The sequence below is a fragment of the Chrysemys picta genome, chromosome 9 (genome assembly GCF_011386835.1).
Source record: "Chrysemys picta bellii isolate R12L10 chromosome 9, ASM1138683v2, whole genome shotgun sequence".
Lineage (NCBI taxonomy): Eukaryota > Metazoa > Chordata > Testudines > Emydidae > Chrysemys > Chrysemys picta.
This window is the reverse complement of record NC_088799.1, coordinates 45,945,146-45,957,216: the sequence shown is the minus strand read 5'-3', so window position 1 is coordinate 45,957,216 and position 12,071 is coordinate 45,945,146. Positions and strand designations below refer to the sequence as shown.

At 43.9% G+C, this 12,071-nt stretch overlaps 1 protein-coding gene across 4 annotated transcripts in view; it reads right to left on the bottom strand.

Annotated features, from left to right (window-relative positions):
• The window catches only part of KLHL6 (kelch like family member 6), a 29,564-nt gene that overhangs the window by 12,572 nt on the left and 4,921 nt on the right, over positions 1 to 12,071 (bottom strand). For 2 of the 4 annotated variants that reach the window (XM_024103247.3, XM_024103248.3), the window contains exons 2-4: positions 10,923 to 11,100; positions 4,132 to 4,581; positions 639 to 876 (exon numbers count right to left, since the gene is read on the bottom strand). In XM_024103247.3, coding sequence (XP_023959015.2) covers positions 639 to 876; positions 4,132 to 4,581; positions 10,923 to 11,100 — 866 coding nt within the window. The remainder of the gene's footprint in view (positions 1 to 638; positions 877 to 4,131; positions 4,582 to 10,922; positions 11,101 to 12,071) is intronic. The other 2 variants (XM_005282466.4, XM_065556069.1) reach the window with 1 other exon arrangement.

Below are 12,071 nucleotides of genomic sequence, written 5' to 3'. Positions count from 1 at the left end.
ACCCTCCCCCAGTCCCCGTCCCCCCCCAGTGTCCCGATATTTTCTTCCTCTCATCTGGTCACCCTATCCTCAACCATGGCAAAGGCAATGGCTGAAATGCTCTAACACTAGCTGTTTATGTCAATTTACAAAGCATAGTATATGTTCTACATCAGTGGTTCTCAACCAGGGGCACATGTACCCCTGGGGGTCGCAGAGGTCTTCCAGGGGCTACATCAATTCATCTAGATATTTGCCTAATTTTACAACAGGCTACATAAAAAGCACTAGTGAAGTCAGTACAAACTAAAATTTCATACACACAATGACTTGTTTATACTGCTCTATATACTATACACTGAAATGTAAGTACAATATTTATATTCCAATTGATTTTTTTATACCAATATGGTAAAAATGAGAAAGTCAGCAATTTTTCAGTAACAGTGTGGCTGTGAGACTTTTGTATTTGTATATCTGATTTTTGTAAGCAAGTAGTTTTTAAGTGAAGTGAAATTTGGAGTACCCAAGACAAATCAGCCTCCTGAAAGGGGTACCGTCGTCTGGATAGGTTGAGAGCTGCTGGTCTTCATAAAAGCTGTACCTATTTCCCCTGCCTTGTTTATGAGACTCCTGTGTTCTCTTCTCTTGCTCCTTACCTGATATGTAGACTTCATTTTTTAGCGTAATACATGCAAACTCCACCCATTTTTTATTCTCGCTCTCCGTTTCCTGTTCTGTGATTGGTAATTTTGCCACCTCCAAACGGCTCCGCCTCAAAGGATCCAGGCAAGTTACTTCTGCAACAAATTTTTCATCTTTTGTGCAACCACCTATGATCATAAACACCTCAGACTGGAACTCATGCATCCGGGGCTTGGTTCTTTCTGAAATAATCTAGACACAAGAAATATAGACTGAATACGCAGGATGTGTCACGTGTGGTTAAAAACAGCATTATACCCTAGGGTGTGAGTAGCTCACTAATTTACCTCCCCTTGGTTCAGTTATTTGGCCAAGTTTTGCCCATAGTCCATTGAAAAGAGTCTCCTCTCACACGGTATTAACCAGCCCCAGGAGCACAGCTGTCTATCCATAGGTGCTGACTCCGAGGGTGCTCTGGAGCTGGAGCACCCATGGAAAAAAATAGTGGGTGCTCAGCACCCACCAGCCACAGCTGTTCGGCAACCCGCCTATCAGCTGTTCAGGGACTGGCAGGATTTGCAGGGAGAGGGCAGGAAGAGACGGAGTGAGGGTGGGGCCTCAGGGGAGGGGACAGAGTGGGGGCAGGAAGTGGTGGAGAGAAGGTGGGGCCTGGGGTGGAGTGGGAGCAGGGCATCAGGGCAGAGCAGGGGTGGAGCACCCACCTGAAAAAATGAGTCAGTGTCTGTCTTAGGTTGTTATATGGCCCCATCACTGTGGTATTTGAGCACCTCCCAGTCTTTAATGTATCTATTCTCTCAACACTTCTGTGAGGTAGGGGTGTACTATTATCCTTAATTTACAGGTGGAGAACTGAGGCACAGAAAGACCAAATGACTTGCCCAAGGTCACACAGGAAGTATGCTCCCAGGTCGTAGCCTAGAGCTCTGACCACTCAACCACTCTGCTTCTCTACAAACAGTGCACAAATCTAAAATGCTGCCTGTGTTGCAGTCGCAGAGTGAGACTGGTTCTAGCAAACTGTTTCTGTGTCAACGATAAAAGTGTCAAAGCGCTGTGCTGTTCCTAGGAGAATATTTACAAGGGGATTTAGGCACGATTCTAAGTTCAGAGGTGTTACTGATAAGCTGCATCTCACTGAATTGCAGGTGGCATGACATCCTTTGCTCCTAGTAGATACGCCATTAGTCATATTGGAATGAATGCAGTGGAAATTTCAAGGAAAGCTTTTTATAGCATACAGGAATTTATCATTTATTTGAAATTTCTGCCCTGTCAAACAGTATTAGATGTTTTTCTTGGACTTTTAGAACTAATTTATGGTGTGTTTCTATAAACTGGCATAAACGATCTAAATTAAAAAGCAGGGTCATGCAGACGTAAAATTCCTTTCTGTATTTGCTCAGTATAACTTACTAAACTGTCAGCAAGTCTCAGAGCTCTGCAGATGCCTCATAAGCCCTATTTTAACCCCTCTGCCAGCCTCACAGTCCTTTGTCTCAGCCATCAGCATTGGACAGGACTTTCAAGAGCACACACATTCTACCCCTTCAGCATCCAGGGAAATACCTGTTGCATGATGAGTGGCACTCTCTTTGCACAACTAAACTGGCCCAACTGCACTGCCATCGACTGCTGGCTCAGACAGCCAGACACTGGGACTGAAGACTGAACCCAGATCTCTAGCAAGACAGTACAAGGCACTGCCACTGGGTCACCTGCTGGCTGGCCTGAATTGCTAAGCACATTTGGAGTTGGGGCCTGCCTGTGTTTTGCGATGCCCTATGCAGGCTCCTAGCCAGGGAGCCTATCTAGCCCCTTCCCCTCCAAAGACAGGGTTTCACCACTATCTATGCACCCATGACAGACCTCAGACAGCCTGCTGCCCTCTCCTGGCACTCCTCAGGCTGTGGGGAAGCACAAGCACATGGTCTCTCATTCTCGGCTGTGAAATTTTGACATATGATGACCCTCTTTTGTGGGCCAGGAAATAGGACTGAAGCGTAACTTTCCATGTGGGGGAGGGATCAATTAGGGAATTCCCTTTGCCTGTTACACCTGGACTGAGATGGGCTGGAACAGGGTATGGGACTGTGGATTGCAGGTTAGGCACACGCGTATGTGTGTACGGGGTCCTGTGCTAATGAATAGACTATACAGACTTCTGTTTAGGATTCTGTCCCTGAGATCAAACCTGTGTTTTTCACAGCAGGTTTTTCCTTTCCTAAAAGGTTCCCTAGTAACTAATAAAGGTAGACACTGCACCTTCTCACACCCACACTGAACTTCTTGAATGCCTCTGTCTAGCTGGCCCTATGCATGGAACCAGGATCATTTCAGAGCAAATTTGAATAGCAGCCCTGCATTTGAGCCTTTTTTGTACTATAAAGACAGCTAGCACTGCTTGAGCAGATGTGCTACACACTCTGATAAGCATAAGGATATACAGCACACACACGTACAGCAGCAGGTTTTTAAAAAGTTACCAGAATCATTACTTGATTCATATAGCCCCCATCCCAAGTATACAGGCAGAGTACAGCACGCTATGAATGGGAATCACATCACCCAACACTAAGCAAAGCCATCTTTGAGGTGGAGCACACGAGTCAGCCTACATCCATAACATCACACAACCGTTATTTAGGAGGGGATGTGAAGAATAACATACTCAAGAGGTTCCATCTGGGTAGAGGATATGAGCGAAGGCCTGGGCAGATGGTCATACACATCTCAAGAACACAGGGGATGCTTTAACAAACCTAGCTCATACGTATCTCCAGTCAGGCTGTACCTCCTCTCTTATATTTTAATAGCTCCTACATTCTAAGGCCAGAGGGGACCATTATTATCATCCAGTATGACCTGCTGCATAACCCAGACCAGATAATTTCACCCAGGAATTCCTGCATCAAACCCATAACAATTTTATTGACAATTGAACCTTTAGGCTCAACAGTACAACTACAAAATGAGTATATTTTAGTAGGGGAAGTAGACATAGATAACTGTTTATGCAGGTATGGTACTGCTTACCCTAAGTGATCCATTGGAATGCTTAGCAGTATTTGATGTTATAGATGATGATTTTAAATAAGAAAGTAATGTCCAAAGTAATACCTTTGATTTGCCTTTTTACTAGGGAACACATCAAGGAATATTGATTAACCTTAGTTTGATATTAGACAGAATTGTGTGTGAGGGGTTCTCTCTCCTTTCAGAGATTCATGAACATTTTCTTAAATGCTTTTATGTTAAAATAAGCTGTCTGGAAACCTCTCGGATTCCACAGTTAAATCTCCAGGGTAACTGATCGTGATTATCTTATTTTTCAGAAGTACTAATTTGTGAATCTATTTTGTAAATATCTTTTTCCACCTCCAAAATCCATACTGAGTTCTGTGATTGTCAATCTGAAATATTCCTTAATTAGAATTGGTTCAGCTCCCCGCATCCCCTGTTTACTAAGTATTTTCATTTGTTACTTACCTCATTGCCTGACAGATGGTACATTCTTGCTTCTTGAAGCAGAGGGAAGACATCAGGACACTGTCTAATGAGTTGATCAGCTTCAACTGTCTCTACAAAATACCAAGGGTCCAGAAGGGGTAGTCGGACGTTCTCAAGAACGTAGGATAGGAGAGGAAACCGTTCAGACTCTTTGTATCTAACCCAGTTCATAACAGTCTCAAAAACCTGTGCCTCTTCGGTGACATAGAGGTCATCGCTCTTTAGCGTGTTGTAGAGAACGTCAACGGGGATCTCCAGAAATTCCTCACAGTGCAGCACTTGAGCGAAGTTCTGGATAATGTAGTTCTGGACTTGCTGCTTCAGCTTCTCCAGAGAATGAGTGTCAGCCAGCCTCAGAATCCCAACACAGTTTTCCGGATGGAGGGCTTCAGTGAGGAAACTGGCACAAGCATCCACCATCCGCAGAAACTACAGACACAAGGAGCATGTAAGATAATGTGCAGTTATTATATATTTGTATTGTGGTAGCATGGGGGAGCCCCAGTTAAGGGCCAGACCCCACTTGTGATAGACATTGGACAAACACAAAACAAAGAGAGATTCTTGCCCTCAAAAGCTTGCAACCTGAGTATAAAACACCTAGATAATATACAGTTACAGACAGACTGATGAGCACAAGGAAAGAATGAGACAATACAGTATGACAAGCAGTGATCTCAGGCAACGCACCAGCAGCCTAATCAATGTCCAGTTTTTTTGTAGGCATCATAGCAAAAGAGACTTTTAAGGAGGATAATCAAAGGTAGCATATATGGCCCTTAGTACCACAGAATTTGAGCACCTAATAGTCATGAGTGAGTTTATTCCCACAATACTTTTCTGATGTAGGAAAGTATTTATCCATATTGTGGATGGGGAACTGAGGCACAGAGTAGATTAAGTGACTTGCCCAAGGCCACACAGGGTGTCTGTGGCTCACCCAGGAATTAAACCTGAGTCTCATGAGTGCCAGTCCAGGGCCCTATCCATTAAACCATCCTTCCTGCCCTTATCATTGTTTATTTACTTAGTGAGTATGCTTGGTGAGCAGCTAATGATTTAAATCAGGTGCAGACAATACAGCTTGGACCTATGAGATACAAAAATTGGTATTTTAGGGACTAGTGTTCTGAAGTGCTGAGTGCGGACAACTCCAGTTAAAGCTGGTGGGAACTGCTGGTGCTCACCACCTCTGAAAATCCAGGCCCAAGTGAGTTTGGAGGGAGATTTGAATGGACAGAAGGTGGCCAATTGGCTCACAGAGAGAGGGAGAGAATTCCAGCCATTGGTAGTGGCATAGGAGAAGGATATAAATAGGGCCTCTAAGTCATGGGAGGGAGGGAGATGGAACTGTGAGAGTAACACATCCCGTGCTGATCCAGTTCTGTCACTTTTGTGGTGGTTTGGTGATGAGGTCATCAAATTAAACATCCCTTGGGACTACAGCCAGGATCTGGGTGGAGGAAGCCATACAGTCTTTGAACTTTATTTGACAGTGTTTCACAAGGCATTAAAAAAATGTCTGCAGTGGGACAGATTCTGATCTCAGTTATACCCATGGAGTACATAAAAACATAAGAATGGCCATACTGGGTCAGACCAAAGGTCCATCTAGCCAGTATCCTGTCTTCTGACAGTGGCAAATGACAGGTGCCCCAGAGAAATGAACAGAAAAGGTAATCATCAAGTGATCTATGTCCTGTCGCCCATTCCCAGCTTCTGGCAAAAAGAGGCTAGGGACACCATCCCTGCCCATCCTGGCTAATAGCCATTGATGGACCAATCCTCCATGAATGTCTCTAGTTCTTTTTTGAACCCTGTTATAGTCTTGGCCTTTACAACATCCTCTGGCAAAGAGTTCCATAGGTTGACTGTGCGTTGTGCGAAGAAATACTTCCTTTTATTTGTTTTAAACCTGCTGCCTATTAATTTCATTTGGTGACCCCTAGTTCTTCTGTTATGAGAAAGAGTAAATAACACTTCCTTATTTACCACCATCTGACCCATTATTCAGAAACTGCTGTTTGTTTTACAGCAGTGCTTTCATATGGGCTTCCTCTCCTACCTGGCTTCAGCTCTGTTTTAACCATGCAAGAATCATTGTAATTTAAAGGGACACTGTCAAATTGAAGAGTTTTAAATTGATTAATTAAAAATAAATCCCAGTTTCCAAGAGAGCGCCCTTTAAATAATATGCCCTGATTTATTTATTTTTAATTTTAAAAAATGTGTCAGGGTTTCTCTGCTTCCTTGCTGATGTTCCGAAGGGTCTTTTCAGGGAGGGAAAAATAGATGGGGCCAAAGAGCAACACTAGCAGATGTTCCTCAGGTCCCCACCTTCCCCAGTGCACTTGTGCATGCCTGATCAACAGCAGCACCACCATCACTGAGGGCATGTCTATACCTAAAACGCTACAGCGGCACAGCTGCAGCACTTCAGTGTAGACACCACAGTGACGGGAGGGGTTCTCCCATTGCTGTAGTGAACCCATCTCCCTGAGAGGTGGTAACTAGGTCGACAGAAGAATTCTTTGGTCAACCTAGCACTGTCTACACCAGGGGTAGGCTGTGTCTCTCAGGGGTGGGGATTTTTCAGTATATATTTTCAGTTTAGACCAGCTCTGAGGGCTTTCTAGGATCTTCATAGTCTTAGGGCAGGTCTTCACTACAGGGGGGGGTCGATTTAAGATATGCAAATTCAGCTACGCGAATAGCGTAGCTGAATTCGACGTATGGCAGCCGACTTACCCCGCTGTAGGGACGGCGGCAAAATCGACCTCTGTGGCTTCCTGTCAACGGCGCTTACTCCCACCTCTGCTGGTGGAGTAAGAGTGTTGATTCGGGGATGGGACACGATAAATCGATTCCTGAGAGGTCGATTTCTACCCACCGATTCAGGCGGGTAGTGTAGACCTAGCCTTAGGGAGTGGAAACATTTGTCTTGTGCTGCCCCACCCCCAGACTCCTGTTGCTCCCTTTGCAGGAGGCTTGGGAGAGAAGAGCGTGTCTCCTCAGCCCCCCACATCCCCAAAAATTTTAATTGCGTCCTGGCCCCATCCAGGAATAAAGAGGGCTCCCTGCTCCACCCTGTCTCCATTGCTCTCCAGCCACAAGCAGAGGTCTGGGAAGTAAAGAAGGGGGTTCTCCCAGTAACCACCTTCCCTGGCTCCTGTTGCTTCTCGCAGGGGTCCCAAGAAAAGGAGTCACCTTCCTGATCCTAAGCTCAGAAATGGTAGCAGCTCTGCTGCTTTGTTACTGGTAAAAACCTCCACTTGGGCTGTGTTTACACTGGACTTCTGTGAGAAATTCCCCACCATTACTGCCACCAGTTCCTCTCCACCAGTTGGAGAGTTAGTGCAGTCGAGTCTCCCAGGGCTGCAGGCATTTCTTGCCCATTGGCTCAATGACATGGGGGTGGAAAGGCAGGTGGCCACCAACACCCTGCCTACGTTAGTGCTCCCTCCATTGCTTCCCTTGCAGGGAAACTTTTATTCAATAATCCTAGTCACGGGGAGGTCTTGCTAGGTCCATGGAAGAGCAAGCTTGTGAGCTCCCCCAGCACGGTGTAAAGGAGCTCCCTTCTCAGCCCAGAGTGAGCATGATGTCATCTTGCTGGTGGATGAGACAGGAAGCTAGACTAAACATCAGCAAAACAGTGACCTTGACTGACAAAATGGGCTGTCAAATGCACAGCGTAGATGTCCTGAGGAAAACACTAACCTCTAAGTGTTGTCATTGCAACAGATTTAAAAAACATCAGACAGAAATACAATTTTCTAGTTGACATTGTCCCTTTAAATCAAAAGGATGATTCTGGAAATAAAGCATCAGAACTGCTATGATGGATGCATTTTAACTTTTGCTAATTACCATTACATTAGGGCCCCAATCCTGTTAATCCCCATATCCACTGACTACGATGTGAGCAAGATTAGTCTCCGAGTGATTAGCTCAACAAATGGACAACCCTTTCTGAGCACAAGTGATTGCAAGTAACTCCTCGTGCTTTGCTTTTTCTTGCCTCCCTGATTTAAAAGGGGAGTAGCACCCTGGTATTTAACATCATTCTGGTAAAGAATGAAGTGCAGAAAGACAAATAAAAGGAGATATTATGAATAATTAAAAGTAGTGCCATTTTTTTTTCTATTTAATGGCAATGACTGGCCATTTTAACTTTATTGTTCTCCATTGTAGGGAGTGTTGTATAACTGTAATTGAAGGAGAAAGAGAAGTGAAACACAGTAAACCCACAATTAAATGCAATCGTATTTAGATTTGTTTAAGTAATCAGGGTAGAATTTTCTGGGCAGACCTGTATCCTGTTGATATATGTAGACTGTTTACTAAAGTTGAAAAATGACAGGCATTGGTCACAGATATCTGGTTCCTGTTTTGCATGTATATGTGGTAAAGAGATTAGAGAAACGCAACTGACTAATGAAAAGGGCTACATTAAAAATCAAAATACTGTGGTTGTTGCTACAGCTTTTGTTCTAAAAATGTCAGCAGTCTGCCATGATGCCACTCTAGAGCTCTGTAGCTTCAATGTTACCTTGTCTGTCCCAGTGCTATTGAATTTCTTCATTGGGCTATCACTGTCTATTAATACTAATACTTTCCACTTATAGTAGTGCTTTCCTCCAAAGATCTCACTTTGCAAATACTGATTAACCCTCACAGCCTCCCCTCCTTTCTGCCTCCCATAAGGCAGATAAATAAGTATTATCCCCATTTTATAGATGGGAGAAAACGAGGTACAAAGAGGATGAGTGACTTGCCCAAGATTACTCATCAAGTCACCCATACAGCTGGGAAAGAACCTAGAACTCCTGACTCCCCCGCCTGTGGGCTAACCACTGAACTATGCTCAGTCTATTTATACATAGCCTATTAAGTGTAGCGTACATATGCACACAAGTGCACAGAAGTGATGTCAATAGGATGGTCTATATTTTGGTCCTAAAAGGCTTATGAGTGGGTGGAGAGCACTGTTAAGTATACTGTGTGGTTGCATCCATTGACAGAAGGTTGCAGAAGTGTGTGGTGCATATGCGGAAAGCAAATCACACACAAGAAATGGAGAAAACTATAAATCTTCAACAGGTCAAAATTATTTGAACCAGGATTGCCCCCTCCCCATTGCTCCAAACCCTGCCATCTGGATTTTGCACCTTCACTTAAGTCTTAATTTTAAAAAAATCCCACAAAACATCGATTTCCACCTTCTTGGGGACACTGTAGTTCCCCAAGGCTGAGTGGACACCCAGGGTAGTGAGGATGAGGACCACCCTCAGCCACCTCTGCCCTCGGTGATAAGGTTGTTTTCTTTGCTTCTGCACAGCAGCAGCTTCTCTAGCAGCTCTCTGACTATCTCTTAGCTGTTCTGTTGGGAGCAGAAAGGACACCTGCTCTCAGCCCTTCTAACAGAGAGGCGTGATGCATGCTGGGTACAGTGAGGGGTGGGGAGAGGCTGTCAGGGGCCCTAAGATCAATGCTGAATGAGATTGGGTGACAAGGAGCTTTCTATCACAGCACAGAGGGGCAGCCGAGGCTTGGACAGCAATACGCAGATAAAACCACCAGCTGCTCATAGTCCTATACGTTGCGGTGAGATAAGGGGTAAGGCCTGAGACAGACTTGGAGGGTGAAGAGGTTGTTGGGGGGCTTGGACAACACCAAAAGAGAGACAAAAAAGTGTCATATTTTGTTAACCCTCATAAAGAACTGGAGTATTCTCCAGTAACGGTCCAGAACCCATCAGTGTGCAGTAGTGCTGCAGCAGGTTTGCAGGATATAGTAGAATTTCTTATAAAGGCCAGTGCCAGGACTGATACTGTCAGTTAAACATTCTAATTCGGAACTGAGGGTACTACAGTGTTATCAATTCTCAGGATTTTACCACGAGTCTCAGGATATTTCGTGTTTTACTTAAAGCCCCAGCGGATGTAGTCAGGTGACTACATCCAAACCTTGATTTTCAACTTTCATTTAAAAAAAAGTGTCTTGCCCTCGAGGTTTCAGAGTAAAGCCTGAAAACTGACCCTGACCGATCAAAAAAAAAGAAGAATAATAAAAATAGGCCAGCATTTTTTTTTAAATGTTCTGATTTTGTAATGCTAGGGGTTTGCAATACTGGAATGCTGCAAACATTCATGGGCCATTCCACTCAGGCCATGAGGTTGGAGAGAAGAGAGAGAGGGACGAGAAGTAAAAATTGCCTTTTATTAAAATTAAATTACTTTTTGCTGTGTGGAGGTACTTTCCTAACAAGCACACCTCTCCAGAGTACTGTAAATATCAGCTCCTATTATTCTAAAGGCAATTGGTTAATCTCAGTGCACAGAGCTTTATATTTGTGAGATTCATAGATTTTAAGGACAGAAGGGACCATTATGATCATCTAGACTGACCTGCTGAATAATGCAGCCCATTTATAGATCCATCTGCATTATGATTAGAATGTAGTCCCACTAAGGGTATAATACCATGAGCTTTCAGGTAGCACATGTTTGAAGCTCTTTGGGGCAGGGTCTGTCTTTTTTTTCTGTATTCATACAGCGCCCAGCACAATGGGGTCCTGGTCCATAGCTGGGGCTCCTAGATGCGACCATGATACAAATAAATATGAAGCCAAAGATCTCTAATGGGTGTGACAAATTAAAAAGCATGTAGCGCTTTGATCATGTGTGCTGAATTGTATCCTCCTGGCAGCAATGACTGAAACAATGTGTTTCCATTAGTCCATGTGCTGAAGGTGCTTTTTCACTAACCTGAAAAAGGCTGGCGGCTTCTAAGACTTTCTGTACGTTTTGCTTTGTGATCAGCACCTGGCTTGTGTAAGTGTAGTCCAACAGCATCTGCATGGTTTTTGCATCAACTCCTTGAATTATGATTTTGTCTTCATACTTCTCTTTTAAATCATTGCAGAACATGGCCCTGAAACAAGAGCTGTTCATTGGTTACCCAAGAAGGACTACGCATTCTGAAAAAATATAGCTACCAGGTTTGAACATACCAGTATCAATATGTTCTATCAATGCAGGAGCCTTCTGGTTGCTTTGTATTTACACAATTAATATTGTAGCAAAACTACAAAGAAAATTCTTTGTCAATTACTTTCATACCATTGTAGTGCTAGATTTTAAAATATATATTTGCATGGTTATTATACAATGGAGCCCAGTTCAGAGAATATCTGATGATAAAAGTATAGAGCTGCTAAAGGGTCACACTGTCTATTCTGTAAAATGTAAAACATACAGTCTGCAGAAATAGACTGAAGCTTTTTTAAATAGACACTTGATTCAGGAGTAAATTTCTTAAAATAATGGCCTGCCAATGCATAAGAAGGTGAAATGAAATTGACAGAATAGATCTGTTAAATCATAATGGTAATAATGATGATAATACTTGATCTACATTTACCAAAACACTTCACAAACATCAAGGGCTAAATTGTGCCTGGTCCAGGAGGAGAGGACACAAGGAACTTCATCATCTTCCATCCCTGGGAGAGGGACAGGCATCGAGTTAAAGGGCTGGGGGTTGGAGGTGGGCCTATGGAACTAAGGAGACAGGTTTGTCATTGGGCCAGTGAACTGGCCTCTGCACTAGAGGTGAGGACTCAGTGGGCAGCGGGTGTCAGGTGGGAGCCCCATTGATAGCTGCTGTAATCAGCCACTCTCCAGCACTAAACCCCAGTTTCATTCACAACCTCTGCCTCACTCTAACTTCCCATCATATAGTTCCAAGCACATATACTGTTACCCCTCAGGAGGCAAATCCCAATCATGGAGTTTGTTGTGGAGTTGAGAAGTCTGTGTGTTTGGATATAAGGGTATGTGGATGGTAATGACTCTGAATTGTGGTTGGCTTGGCTGTTGTTATTGCCTTAAATGGCAATTTCCTTAGGTCACTAA